General features: G+C 41.5%; 1 protein-coding gene across 1 annotated transcript in view; it reads right to left on the bottom strand.

Annotated features, from left to right (window-relative positions):
- Nucleotides 1-13,945, bottom strand: part of LOC310799833 (protein diaphanous homolog 3-like) — a gene marked incomplete at both ends in the record, with an annotated part of 299,639 nt that overhangs the window by 285,243 nt on the left and 451 nt on the right. Inside the window, 3 exon segments of the mRNA XM_083662443.1 lie at nucleotides 4,565-4,669; nucleotides 4,932-5,114; nucleotides 6,149-6,181. Coding sequence (XP_083518569.1) covers nucleotides 4,565-4,669; nucleotides 4,932-5,114; nucleotides 6,149-6,181 — 321 coding nt within the window.

Genomic DNA, 13,945 nt, shown 5'->3' with positions numbered 1-13,945 from the left:
AGGCTTAAATGTGGAATGCGTGCAAAGCTGCTGTTTTGAAGTGATTCCTGTGATCTGTCGGCTGTTGTCAGTGTGTCAGTTGACGATGCAGGGAGGCACAAACGGAGGCAGCAGCACACATCAACAGACTGGAGCCCCCGTAGTCACTGGAGATGAAGTGCCTGAGGCTACGTTGGAGGGACGCCTGCTCGGAGCAAATTAAACAAATGCGATACGATGACACACGATGCCAACTGCTTTGTTTTACCACAACAACAACGACAACAACACAAAACCCTGTTCACTTGTTAACACATTGACTGCCAGCCGTTTTTTTTTTACTGTAGGTAGCTTCTGCCAGGCCTTTTTTTGAGGATTCTGGCTCATTTTACAAGAGCCGAGCATAATTTTCTGGTTGGACTTTGTGAACACAAAGTTCAGAAAAGTACTAATAGAATGTGTGCTTTCTCTGTCTAAAAGAGTTACGGTAGTTTGTAGAGTTAGTAGTTATGTAGATATTAGCCGTTGAGTACAGCATGGTTTCAGCGTCTGGAAATTTATTCAGAGATAAATGGCTTTTTGTGAAACTCGATAGAACAGTCACTTTAACCATTCATTTTTTGCATCAGTAAGACCGTCAGACATTCTAAACAATAGTTTTGAACAGTAATTTCCTCCATAACAACAGGAAACACCCCTCTCATTCAAACTCCTCCCTCCGTGTGTCTTCTCCTCCTTCCTCCTGGCTCTACAGCGGGCGTGTCAGAAGCGCGTTGCTGCTGCCTGCCTGCCTGCCTGCGTGCCTGCCTGCCTGCTTGCTTGCCTGCGTGCGGACGCTCCTTGTGCGAGTCAAGATGGGCCGGGGAATGCGTGGGCGATGGGCAGATGTTGATTCTGGCCTTTCTGAGGTGTTTCAAAGTGTGTTTCACCTATAATCTATTTTGCAAATCGCTCTCCGCTCTCTGTGTGCTGCTGCCTGCGCCCTGCGCGGCCGCTCTCGGGCAAGACAAGTCTGGAATGGATTACTGTAAAATCGCCTCGCCATTTCCTTGAATGGCTTGCTCCCGCGGCAGTTTTTTCTTTGATTTCGCTCGTCTGGGGGAGCACTGTCAACACTTAGTGGGTCGGTAAAATAGATTATACACATTCAATACCTCCAATAATTGTATAGGAGACGTAAAAGGGTTAGATGCACATCCCACGGTCAAAAAAAAAAAAAACATTTTTTTGACGACTCAACTCGTCGCTGGCAGTGAACAGCTGGATTGTGTTTGACGACTCAACTCGTTCTTGGCAATTAACGTGTTAAGGATCGCAGAGTTGCCACATGCCTTTTAAAGTCGGGCTGAACCAAAAAATGACTTTTCTTTTAGTTCAAATACCTGGGTATTCAGTGCACCTATTTAATAATGTATGCCAAAAAAAATCTAATCACAAAAATCTTATTTCTTTAGTTTTTCACACTTTTTCACATCGAAAGTTCATTTTTCAAGATTTCATTCATAACAGTAATCTACAGTTTGCTGACGTCACATAGTACCTATCAAATTTCTACCCCATTTCAACCAATCATATCACGACATGGCAGCTGTCAATCAATCTTAATTTCAGGAGAATTTTCTCCTCCAAATGAAGAAGAAAATGGCGCCTAGTGCAGGGAGTTCCCCAAGCCCCGGCAGCCAGCTATTTCTCCGCCTACTGGCCTACCGGTTACTTATACACTGTAAAAAAAATAAAAAATACAGTGCACCTGAACGCAACATACAAGATACCCGTTGAATAAGTGTCCAAATGTTCATGTCATTCTGGCCAATACTCCACTTCTGTTATAACATTTCAGTCTGGAATATGGAATATCTTTCAATAATCTTTATGACTAAAAGGCTAAAAGTAATCTCATGTGTAAGAAATGACTGTTCTACAATGAAGTAAAACTGTAAATAATTAACTTGTTGGTTTTGGATTTATTTAGCTTCAAGAGTGCATTTTTGTTCTTGTGTAACCCTCAACACAGGCTTTGAGAATCCCGGGCCACTTACTGATACTTATGCTTAAATTAACCCACTCATATTCTGGTTTATTTCTAGAAAAACATTTTGGCTAGTGGAAATTCTAATTGGCTGGTAACTTCTAGCAGCCATATTGGCAGGTGGTCAAAAAAGTTAATTTCAAGCCCTGCAGGGTGGTGACATAGGAGTGAGTTAGAAAAGGATCAAATATTGGTATTTAAGACTGAATAATGACATCACAACTGTTAATTTAAAATGAGTTATTCCTCTAAACCTGACTTCAAATGCCCAACATTTTTCTGCGCCGGCGACATTTGGCCCCCAACCCTCAACAAAATCTGGCCCTCTGGTAGCGAGGACATTTTTTTCTGGTCCTCTCTATGATCAAAGTTCCTGGGTTACGGCATGACAATATTTGTTCGGCCCCCAGCAACAATGTGGGTTTCTCATGTGGCCCCCCATGAAAAATAATTGCCCACCCCTGATCTAGCCTCTTAAATTGGTTCTCAAAGTGAACCAGATTCATGCATTTTAGTTTAAAATGTACACATTTTTCTTACAGGGGGCATGGCCCCCTGAACCCCCCAAAAGGGTCCAAGCAAGGTCTACCCACCACAATCTCTCCAAATCCTGTGGGAAACATAGTTATTAGTATTTTCTTTGTTCTTAAAAATATACATTGCCTGTTTGTGTTTTGCAATATGGATATTGTTTTATTTATAATTAAATTGAGCATTGGGCCTTTATAAGAATGTTTATTTGTATTATTTCAATCGTCACACTCATGGATACATATTTGAGGTTTGTTTATTAATTGGGAAAAGGACCACTGGAACAAACGCGGCGAACATGAGCCGGCTACTTTTTCAATCTGACTGGCTACTCAAAAGTTTGGGGAACTCTCGGCTAGTGTCTGTAATCTGACAGAATTTCTAGCCCATAAACTAACTACGGTACTAATTTGGCCAATTGTATGTAACATACAAAATAAAGCAAACGGTAATGTCTAAGAATGCAATGACAAGTAACTGGCTCGTTAAACTCGCATTCCAGGATAACGTTAACGCAAGGGGCCGCCCCTCGGAGATTCCAGGCGGGCAGGCAGCACTCATGCATCGGATTGTCCGCTCCGCTCCACACGGAAGCAGCTGGCTGTCCGGTACTCTGCGGATCCCACTCGCGTAGCACCACAACACGCTGAATCCCACTCGATTTGGGGGGCGGAACACGCCAGGATTGGCCAACGCCAAATCCAGTCCCCAGAATTATCAAATCAAATCATCGACACGCTATTATGGCCCGCCTCTCAACCCTGTCATCTCAGACAAGATTTGTTTTCAGACTCTGAAACGCGCTACTTGGGTTTTCCGTTGGGTTCAGTTCATCAACACAAGATAACCCCAACATAAAGATGTCTCCTCTCTGAGTGTGATACTTGTCACAGTGGTTCTCATCAGTAATAAAGGTGATATCAAGTATTTGTTTAATATTAGGTCAAGAGTCAAAGTGTTTTGTAGGCTGGGTTTTAATAATTATAAAGAAAAATCTGATTGAACTCAAATTATGTATAAACATGCTGAATGGTAGATATTTTATAAAGGCACACCGGCATTTTTAATGGAATTCCCTATCAAATGACAGATTTTTTTCTAATAACTTATAGTAGTCTCTTAAAGGTTTCCATTCTCAAGGGTAATTGAAATCAATGTATGAAGCGTGCCCTTTTTACTTGCTTTGGGAGGGGGGGGGGATGGCCCATAGTTGCCAGTTCTTTAAAGATTTAATCGTTTTCCTCCAAACCTTGACAATTTTATCACGCACTCAAGGTCTGTTCCACTGCTTTTACGGGGAGTAAAAAAAAAAAGGTTAGGGCTCATTGCTGAAACTTTGAAGCACGGACGATCACACTCTGATAGCAAAGTCACGTACGTGAAATCCAATCAGTCAAAACAGCACTCAAAAAGAATTCATGTTTCCATAAATGAATGTCAAGCACTCCATTCTGTTATCAGATCAATTGTGTCATGCATCATCCGAATCATCCAAAAGGCAACAGAATTTATCCAGGTTGCAAATGTCTTTTTCATCCCTTTTTCTAAATCCCCAAAGCAACACATTTTATGTTCGAGTAAAATCTTGCTCCCACGACATTAAGTTATCAGTGTCACATCGTTGGCAAATCAATGAATAAAAGACACACGACATAGGCTACACACGCACACACACACACACACACACACACACACACACACAATTATGTCTATTTCTACATGGATGTCAGAGATGTGTGTCAGACATACAGTGGGGATGGGTCATGATTTTCGAATATTCAAATAGTCATTAAAGGGATAGTTCGGATTTTTTCTGCCGGGGTTGTATGAGGTACTTATCGATAGTGTATTATTACATACAGTAGAGTGATACCGCTCCGTCTTACTATATTAGTAGTGAGATAACAATTCAACACAGATGTTAAATTCCAGGATCCAACATCTCATGTGTTATCGCCTGTGGTTATGAGTAGTACTGAAGCAGCAAAATGTGTCAAATATATTGCTACTGTGGGAAAGACTTACGGTTTTGGAGGCAGTGAACACATACTGGATGACCATCTCTCTCTTTGTGTTCAGGTCTTTCTCTCTCAAAGGAGTCTTTTTGTCCTCGTTCAAGTTCATGTCCTCCTGAGAAGACAGAGAGGCACGTTGGCAGTTTCATGATTATTGATTCTTGGCATTGGTTCCCAAACTGTGAACTGAGAATACAAATGCGCTTGTGCACGCCCCCCAATTTGCATTGCAGCGTTTAAACGAGCGCAAACGCTAAATTACCGCTTTTGCGACGATATAGGGCACGAGAGATTTCGCATTTTTATTATAGCATTCTGGGTGGTCAAAGAATGACAATGTATCATTTAAACTTTGAACAAATCACAAAAGAACCTACCATCATCTTCTCGAAAAGAGCCAAGATCTCTTCTGAGGTGATCTTTGACGAGAGCTGCTCCAACTCGGATGAGGTGGACGAGGAGGAAGAAATGGACCAATCACTGGAGTGCGACTTAGAGTGCGACAGGAGCGGACGCTCCTTTTTGCTGCCCGGAATCCGAATGCTGGCGAATCTGTCCAGCTGTAGAGAAACAGAAAATATAAACTTGTGAACACAAAATAGACTAATTAGGTTAGTGTTGAGCTTTAAAAGTTGTGCACTGTTAGTCTGCATGGTGTGAGTCAAGCACATATATTTGTTATTTGTATGTTTAACACATGTAATGTCTCAGCCACTATTTTATTAGATTGTGAATGATCTGAGGTAAGACATGTCAGGGATCTGAGGTAAGACATGTCATGGATCTGAGGTAAGACATGTCATGGATCTGAGGTAAGACATGTCAGGGATCTGAGGTAAGACATGTCATGGATCTGAGGTAAGACATGTCATGGATCTGAGGTAAGACATGTCATGGATCTGAGGTAAGACATGTCATGGATCTGAGGTAAGACATGTCATGGATCTGAGGTAAGACATGTCATGGGAGACACAAGAAGTCCTACAGTGTAATTATGTACTATGCATTTTATTGTGGTAGTACAGGAGGCCTTATTTGAAGTACGGTAATTTTTGTGTTATTTGATGACTGATGAGTGACCGAATCTAAATGCGCATCGGTCGGGGATACATAAGAGTTTATTGAATTTGATTGATTTTATTATGGATTAAAAGACAGCAAAATCCAAGGGATGTACATGTGAAAGTGCGGACACTTATTTCCAACATGGTCCCTAACAACTAATAACTAATAACCAATTGAATGTCACATATTTAGGTCAATAACTCGTAATTGATTGGTATTTTCAAGTCATTCTTCGTGAGAAAGATCTTATTATTACTACAAAGCAAAATAAATGCTGAAAGTACTTCCTCAAATACAGCATGTAAATAATAATGCTTGACAAATCATTTCAATATCAAACTTAACTGATAGCAATTAATTTAAAATCTAGGTATGACACTGACATTTATTAAAATCTAGTGGCACAATGCCATGAGGTACAATGTGTCAACATGGCAGTTAGTAAACATATGGCAGTGGGGGGTGAAGGGTTAGGTTAGATGTTAGAAAGGCAGTGAAAACCAAGAGAAAAACACATATCAAATCTTACCACATCATCCGTGATGTTTCTAAAGTGTAAGTGCTACAGGAGGGGGACAGAAAAGAGCAATAATCAGATGCATAACAAGATTATGCGAGATCAGAGATCAAATCAAATCAATGATTTCATAGAGCCCTACAACACTATTTGGAGTAACCCATTATGTGAATGAGGAGCTGAATAATAACGTATGAATGGGTGAGTAAATGTACTGTTGAGTGTTAATCCAGGTGTGTTTGTTTTGTGGTCTTATAGGGCCATATGAAATCATAAAGTAGCAAAGGCACAATGTAGCACTCACAAATCTTCAGGACAAAGGAAATCTCTATTTCATCGATTTATTTGGCCATGTCAAAAGAAAACATGCCAACGTTTCAGCCTCATGGCCTTCATCAGATCAGAGCTTTGTCCATGTCTTCCAAATTTGTCCTGTCAAATTTCTCAACGGAGTGGATGACATCACAATGGAGTGGATGACATCACAATGGAGTGGATGACATCACAATGGAGTGGATGACTGACTGACATCGCATATCTGGTCGAAGCTATTGTGAAATTAAATCTCACTTGTTCCATGATTCTGTCCATTTGTTGCATTTGTCCATCATATTCACCTTATGTAGCCACGCCCATTTGACCCGGTTGTGTGGTCGTGTCAAAACTTCCGGCTAAAAATAAAATAAAATAAAATGGCTGGCTGCTCCAATATCATCTAACTCTGAATTAACTAATAATTTAGCCAATTGTGTGTAACATACCAAATAAAAGCAAACGGCAATGTCTAAGAATGCAACGCCATGTAACTGGCTCGTTAAGTCTCGCATTCCAGGGAATTACGTTAACGTCTGCGGGTCTTATAGACGTGAGTGGCTCGAGCGCTCGGAGGAGAGAAAACCATCCGAAGCTTTCTTTGTTGGAGTCCAGGTATGTTTTACAAGAAAGTGCTCGTCCTTATCGACGATAGCGTTATCTGACCTGGCTAACAGTGGATACTCCGCTTGCTTGCTGTGTACCGAGCTCAAAGTAGTAGGCTACGTTCTTTATTTTACCCCCTGCACTGTCCGCTCCAAAAACAACTCTCTTATTTTGCGCCGTGACCGCCGGAAGTGTTAACAGGACCCGGAAGAATTTGGCCCACTGTAAGGTCTGAACATAAGGTGAATAGCAGTGGTTCCCAACCTTAGGGTCGCGATCAGTGCAGTGATCAAAGTCCTCTTTGCCTGAAGCGTTTGGGTAGCTTTTTCCCCTCACATGGTGCACTGAAGAAGGCTTTTCCTCACTAAAGTGTGGATCTCAGCTTGATAAGTGCTCTTCTGGCATGTCAGAGTATTACATGTCAGAAATGCTGTCATTGGAAAATGTAGCGAGGGGGAAAAAGAAAATTTTCCATCTGCCCATGAAAAAAAAACTTGACATAGAAAAGGTTATGTTAAGTCTCCCTCAAACATTACAGCAAAACCCCCAGAGACATCAATCAATAACACAGCAGTATTTAATTAACATCAAATTCTCGAGCCCGGCATAAAACATGTCATTCTGTCAATGAGCTGTCCCACTAATGAGCTTTCGGAGATTAACATTCTACATATTTGTTCGGGATATGGCAGGAAGGAAATGGATAGAAAGTCAAAGACAAAGTTAATAAAAAAAGACTCAAGTGCCTATGAGTCATAATTCTCAGATCAATTCAATGATTGGTTGATCTACCCGGCAGCAAGAAAGACATGTTTTGTGCATATACTTAGACATAGCCTATATATGTCAAGATAATTGGACGCGTAATTATTGAAAGAAACTGTCAAACTTTGTCACACATGCCCGCACATCTCGACAATTTGTGCTATTGAATAGGCAGCACCTATTTGAAACAAAGCGGACTCATTCTGATCTTTGACACCAATTAAGAGATTAACTGACTTTTTTTTGACACTCCATTCTTTAAGCTAAAAAGTGACCAAAATCCACATCATAATCTTCAGGGAATGTTATGAAATTCGAACGCTCTAAAAAGTGACCGAAATCCACATCAGGAATGTTATGAAATTCTTTACAATAAAAAAAAAAATCCCCATTTTTTATAGCATTACTGTGGTAAGAACGGGGTCGCGAACCTGCGGCCCTCGTGTGGGCAAGCGAGAGAATAGACCGCTACAACACCCGGGTGCCAGAAAAAGAAATACAATTTGCATAATTATGGGACCACCTGTACCTAAGCCAGGCCCGGGCTCGAGTTCTTGTAGTACTGGAGCTGAGCCTACAGTAAGGCCCATCTGTATCAAATGATAATACCCCAGTCCTCGTGTTGGCACTTACTTGCCATGCCTGAGCCTATAGTCCAGTCAATCTACCGTAATTTCCGCACTATAAGCCGCACCAGAGTATAAGCCGCAGCAGCAAAATTGCCTGTTTGTTACATATATAAGCCGCACCGGACTATAAGCCGCAGGTGTTTTGATGTTTTTTTTTTTTTTTTTTTTTTATTGTGTTTTAATGTTTAATTACCATATGTAAGGGTTCGTGCACAGAGGGGATTGTCGGGAAAGAGATGGCTGTTTGAGGAAGCTCCCATTTATTAACATTTCAACAAAACAACATAACACAACACCACCTGTGTTTTTTTTTACAGTGCACACAGTGTCCGCGGTGTGGTGAAAAGAGGGCAAGAGAGGAAATTAAAACAGAAGTGGATTTATAGTTAGAAAGAGTGCTAAAGAAGAGAGAATTCCGTTTTTTATTTTTGCTGAAAAAATCCATAGATAAGCCGCACCGTTATATAAGCCGCAGGGGCCAAAAAACGGGGAAAAAGCCGCGGCTTATAGTCCGAAATTTACGGTAACTCAAAAAAGGGCCCAACATAGAAGTTATTGCAATAGTAATGTTTCATAGTTTGTATTGGTCCTAATACCCACCTACATCTATTAAAAGCATAACTTCATGGATTTAGTGGAACATACTTTTTTCCAAGGTCAAAAGCTAATTTTCCATGTTTTAGAGTTCAAGCAGTATGGGTAAAATGGTGTTAATATTAGAGGGTCTATGTACACCTATCCAACATGTTTGGTGTCTTTTTCTAGGTTTTTGGGGTCAATCTTTCCAATAAAATACTTTTTCAGAGGATATTCTAATGTATTATACCTGTATTTGAGGTACTACTACCTTTTTTAAGTCAGAATTTAGTACAAATCGAATATTATGCGAATACTATGCGAGTCTGAATTCAATCGTATGGCTGTTACCATTGTAACAGGGTGTAAATCTTAAGACAAAAATGCTGAAATCTATATGAAGCCATATCTAAGAATAGAAAAAAGTCATATCGGGGGGGTGATCAAACCAGAACCAATGCAACGGGACTCTCGTGAGAGCGAGGCGACCGCAGATTTGGAACGAGGGGCGCAGTTGGTGGACTGCACAGCTCAGAGGAGGAGGAGGAACGCATCGAGCTGAGCGGCCATTGGTTCAGCACAGGTGTATCACACACACCCACAGTGAAATGTAGAAACTTAAATTTTATATCTATTCCAAGATGTCACTCCGATAGTTTACCTGTAATGCCATTGCCTACATTAAAATTAAAATAAGTAATCGGAAAGGCCTGGGTCATTTGAGCAGTGAGTGTGGGTGGCGCTAATGCACATTTTCATTTGTTTACCAACTGCTGTTAAAGAAAACTGTAGAAGAAGAAATGGAGCAGTCGGGGATGTTCGGCTTGTTGATGCCTCGCCTGACTGCGCTCGGCTACTCTTGCCTGCTTTCCAGGCGAGCCAGCAGTTAACTCAAACGAGCCTAGTGTAAAATAGAGACTAGATCCACAACATACGCATAAGCTTATTCTATAAAAGCCATTGTTTATTTTTTGTATTGAGTGACACACTTCACTAGATAGAATGAACATTTGAAGAGGATGAACTCAAGTGTTCTTTGTTTTGTGTTAACAATCGTGATGTCAATTACCGTAGATTTGGTTAGGTTAGAGCAGTGATACTCAACTTGTGGCCCGCTGAATAAGTGTCCAAATGTTCATGTCATTCTGGCCAATACTCCACTTCTGTTATAGCATTTCAGTCTGGAATATGGAATATCTTTCAATAATCTATGATTTAGCTGCTAAATTGTCAAATACCGCCATCTGCTCGCTACCCAGGCACTTATGTATGTACTTAACCTAACTAACTTAACCTAACTACGGTAACTATCCGGTGTGCACAACATTGTCAGACTAAACTCCTGCTGACACCCCAAAAACCTACAATCCACTACAGAAAAATGTACATTGTTTGTTTATTAACTGGCCCCTGGCCTTCTATCATTTCACAAAAGTGACCCCGGGCAAAGCAACTTGAGTATCCCTGGGTTAGAGCTATGGAATATTGCATCATCCATCTTTGCTCACTAAAGCTTAGCCTTTCTTACCCTCAGGTGTGTGCATAAACTACAGGTTAAGAAATATTTCAAATTCAAAAATGTGTAAATTACCATCGGTTAATTATCGTATCGGCTGAGAAAAAAATCCATATCGTGCATTCCCTAACCAAAATCAATAAGGTCTCTGAGCTTATCGATACTGCTATCGTTATGTCTTGAGAGACAAGTCACATAATTTACCCCAAATCACTGGTGCTGTGGTGCACAAACATACACTGATTACACTTTTTGAATTCAATTGAATTGTTTGCCAACCGCCATTAACTCAACAAAGTTAACAGTCACAGACTCACAGCTAAGCAATAGAAGCAATAGCAGTTCTGTTAAGAATGTATTGTTGTCTCGTCTTTTCCACCAAATAATTGAAAAGTGTAAAGTCTCCGATTGTTAAGCAGCCTCGAGTCGAAAATGGTATCAATATCAAGCAAAAGTCACGATCCGCATCCCTACTGAGCAGCCAAGCAGCATGGAGTTCAGGGCAGGCAGCCATATTGGATGCACGGATTTTCACTTTTCACCATCATGGACGGTGCGCAGCCTCGCGTACGCACTAATAGAAGGAGTAACTCACTTTTCATCCAATTGTGAAAACTCAGTGTAACAGTGTTAGACTGCTTTCTCACTGGGAACGATTGCTTTCGTTCCGTTTCCTTCTGCACCCGGGAACGATTGCCCCCCCCCCCCTGCTTGTAATGCTTTTACATTACAATATTTATTCTGCGCTCGGAAACGGAACAGGGTGCACTTGCGTCATCAACTATGCCTGGAGTTTTTCCTCGCCCGTGTGTCGTCTACGTGGTTCGGAACGGTTGGCTTTCACACTCGCAAGTGTTCCGTGCCCGGGGCACGCCAAAGCGCTCCCCAGACCACCTTTTCAAGTGGATCCTGTCACGGTTCCCCCGTTGCGCGCCCGGGGCGTGGAACGGAACGGAACGGAACGGAACGGGACGGGACGTTCACACACTTGTCGAACGTTCTGAAACTGGGGTCAATTTGGGGAAAAGTGTGCTCGGGAACGGTACCTGGGCGCCAGTGTGAAAGAACCCAAAATCTGGCAGCACCAGGCCATCACTGCTGAATGAATGTAGCCTAAACATTGTTTATGGCACACTACATGCGCCCTAATACAGAACAGATCTCAAAGCAGGTATGTATGGGGATAGTATATGTCAACTCTAAATTCAGTGTGGCATTCCCCTTTAATGGTGGAAAAACACACCGTACATTAGTCATATAAAAAATGGAGAACATAAACATTCTGAGCTCGGGGAGGGGGGGGGGGGGGGGCTTTTTCCAAGCCCAGAATAAGAACCAAGAACAGAGACTCATTTCTGATGGTGCTGCTTTGTGACATCACAGCCTTTTCTTTCCCTCATCATTGTCTTTACTCTTGTGCTGAAAATGTGTCAATAACTCCATCTGAAAAAGAACATTACCTTAACACACGTCTTCTATTCCATTTTCACCAATTTTGTAGCCACGCTCTTAAGAGCAGTGGAAAAACAAGCCGCAGACCGGAAAGTTGCCTTTACTAACAAATGATCTACTTTCTACCAATTAAACTTTGTGGTGTTGCAGTGCCACCTATTGAGCCTGACAACTAACTACATCAAACCATACTCAGTCAAAATATGAGCTTTTTTTTTTATGCTTTTCTGGAATATGCTTCATGAGGTAATAATAGTGGAAAATGCCAAATGATTTGAGAAAGAAAGAAAACTCTGAACCATCACAAGTACATGGTATGTGCCTGTTAATGTTAACAATATGCACTTTGATGGGGGTATTATTTCTAACAACTCAACAGACTGAAAATGTGAAGACTAGTGGTGACCCCAAATAGTCTACGATTCATTGGAAGGAGCCTGACATTTAGGCTATTCTATGAGGAGATCTCCTTTTAACAGCTAATGTAATCTTTTTTCACTTCCATTCACTGTGCCTCCCCTGAAACTGCTTGGAACCCCCCTGGGGAGGAACCGCCTCCCACTTTGAAAACCTCTGGCCTAAGTAACTCATTCAACTGTAAAGTCCAAAACATGTTGGTAATATATATCCTTTTATTATATCAAAGTGAGCAAGTGGGCAATATCTGTCTGCTGTCTGTCTGTTTCCATTTTTGTCCCACTGATGATGCCACAATGGCTATGACATCATCAGTGCCTATGACATCAGTGATGTCATAAGATGATTGTGTTCAATAATGTCACTGATGACATCCCTGATTATGTCACACTGTCTATGACATCATCAGTGATGTCATAAGATGATTGTGTTCAATAATGTCACTGATGACATCCCTGATTATGTCACACTGTCTATGACATCATCAGTGATGTCGTCAGTGACCAAAATCATCTTATGACATCACTGATGATGTCATAGGCATTGTGAGGTCATCAGTGATGCAAAGTTGAGCAAATGTGCGCTGTGCATGCCAATGGAGCAGGCGATTGTGCGCTGCACATGCCAATAGCACAGGCGAGGCCACGCAGCAGCTGAGCTGCGGGCGAAGCCGCATAGCGGGCTCGCCTCTTCGGGGCCGATATCCCCTAGTATATATGCCAAATAGTGTGTGTGCATGTGTGCACGTGTGCCTGTGTGTGCATGTGTGTGCGTGTGTGTGTGTGTGTGCGTGTGTGTGTGTGTGTGTACACTTCATAACTACCATAAACTAGGGCCCGTCAACATTGCTTGCACTGGGCTGGGGCCCATTGTGACGTACCTTACACCACTGTCGGGGTTTCATGATAATAACGATGAAAACACAACACAACACATCTTTCAGCCCTATAACACAGACACCAAACAATGTCTCCACATTTAGGATATCATGAGCAGTAACTTAATGGAGGCACTTCCATTTGCAAACGGTTTAGCAGACATAACTTACATTCCAAAGTGGACACCTGCTATTGACCTTCTCAGCCTTTTTCAATGTATTTTGGTATTGAGGTTGTCACCTCAGCTCCCACATGCAGCTCAAATGTGTCAACAAAGTCTTATTATGGTTACGTCTGTCTGTGTTGGCATTCAATCAGTGCAACTTTTTTGTCAGCAGAGAACTATGTGGGTCGCATGTAGAGGGCAATTATTTACAAGACTAACAAATATGTGACAGTATTTATAACTCAAGAGACACCTTCCCACCCCATGTCTCACAGAGAAGACAGCAGACGGATATAGCAGGCAGACACAATAGCCGTTGGTGTAGTAGTAGGAAGCAAGGGGATTAGTGTAAAGAAGACTAACCCGTGTGCTAAATTTAACCTTTTTTATTTCTCCTCAGCAAATACGTCAACAAAGCCTCTTTGGGTTTTGAAAAGCGCTATATAAAATAAATGAATTATTATTATTATTATTAAGGTCACTGATCACATC

The sequence above is a fragment of the Poromitra crassiceps genome, assembly GCF_964638095.1.
Source record: "Poromitra crassiceps genome assembly, chromosome: 28".
NCBI classification, from domain to species: Eukaryota; Metazoa; Chordata; class Actinopteri; order Beryciformes; family Melamphaidae; genus Poromitra; species Poromitra crassiceps.
This window is presented reverse-complemented; position numbering and strand designations above follow the sequence as displayed.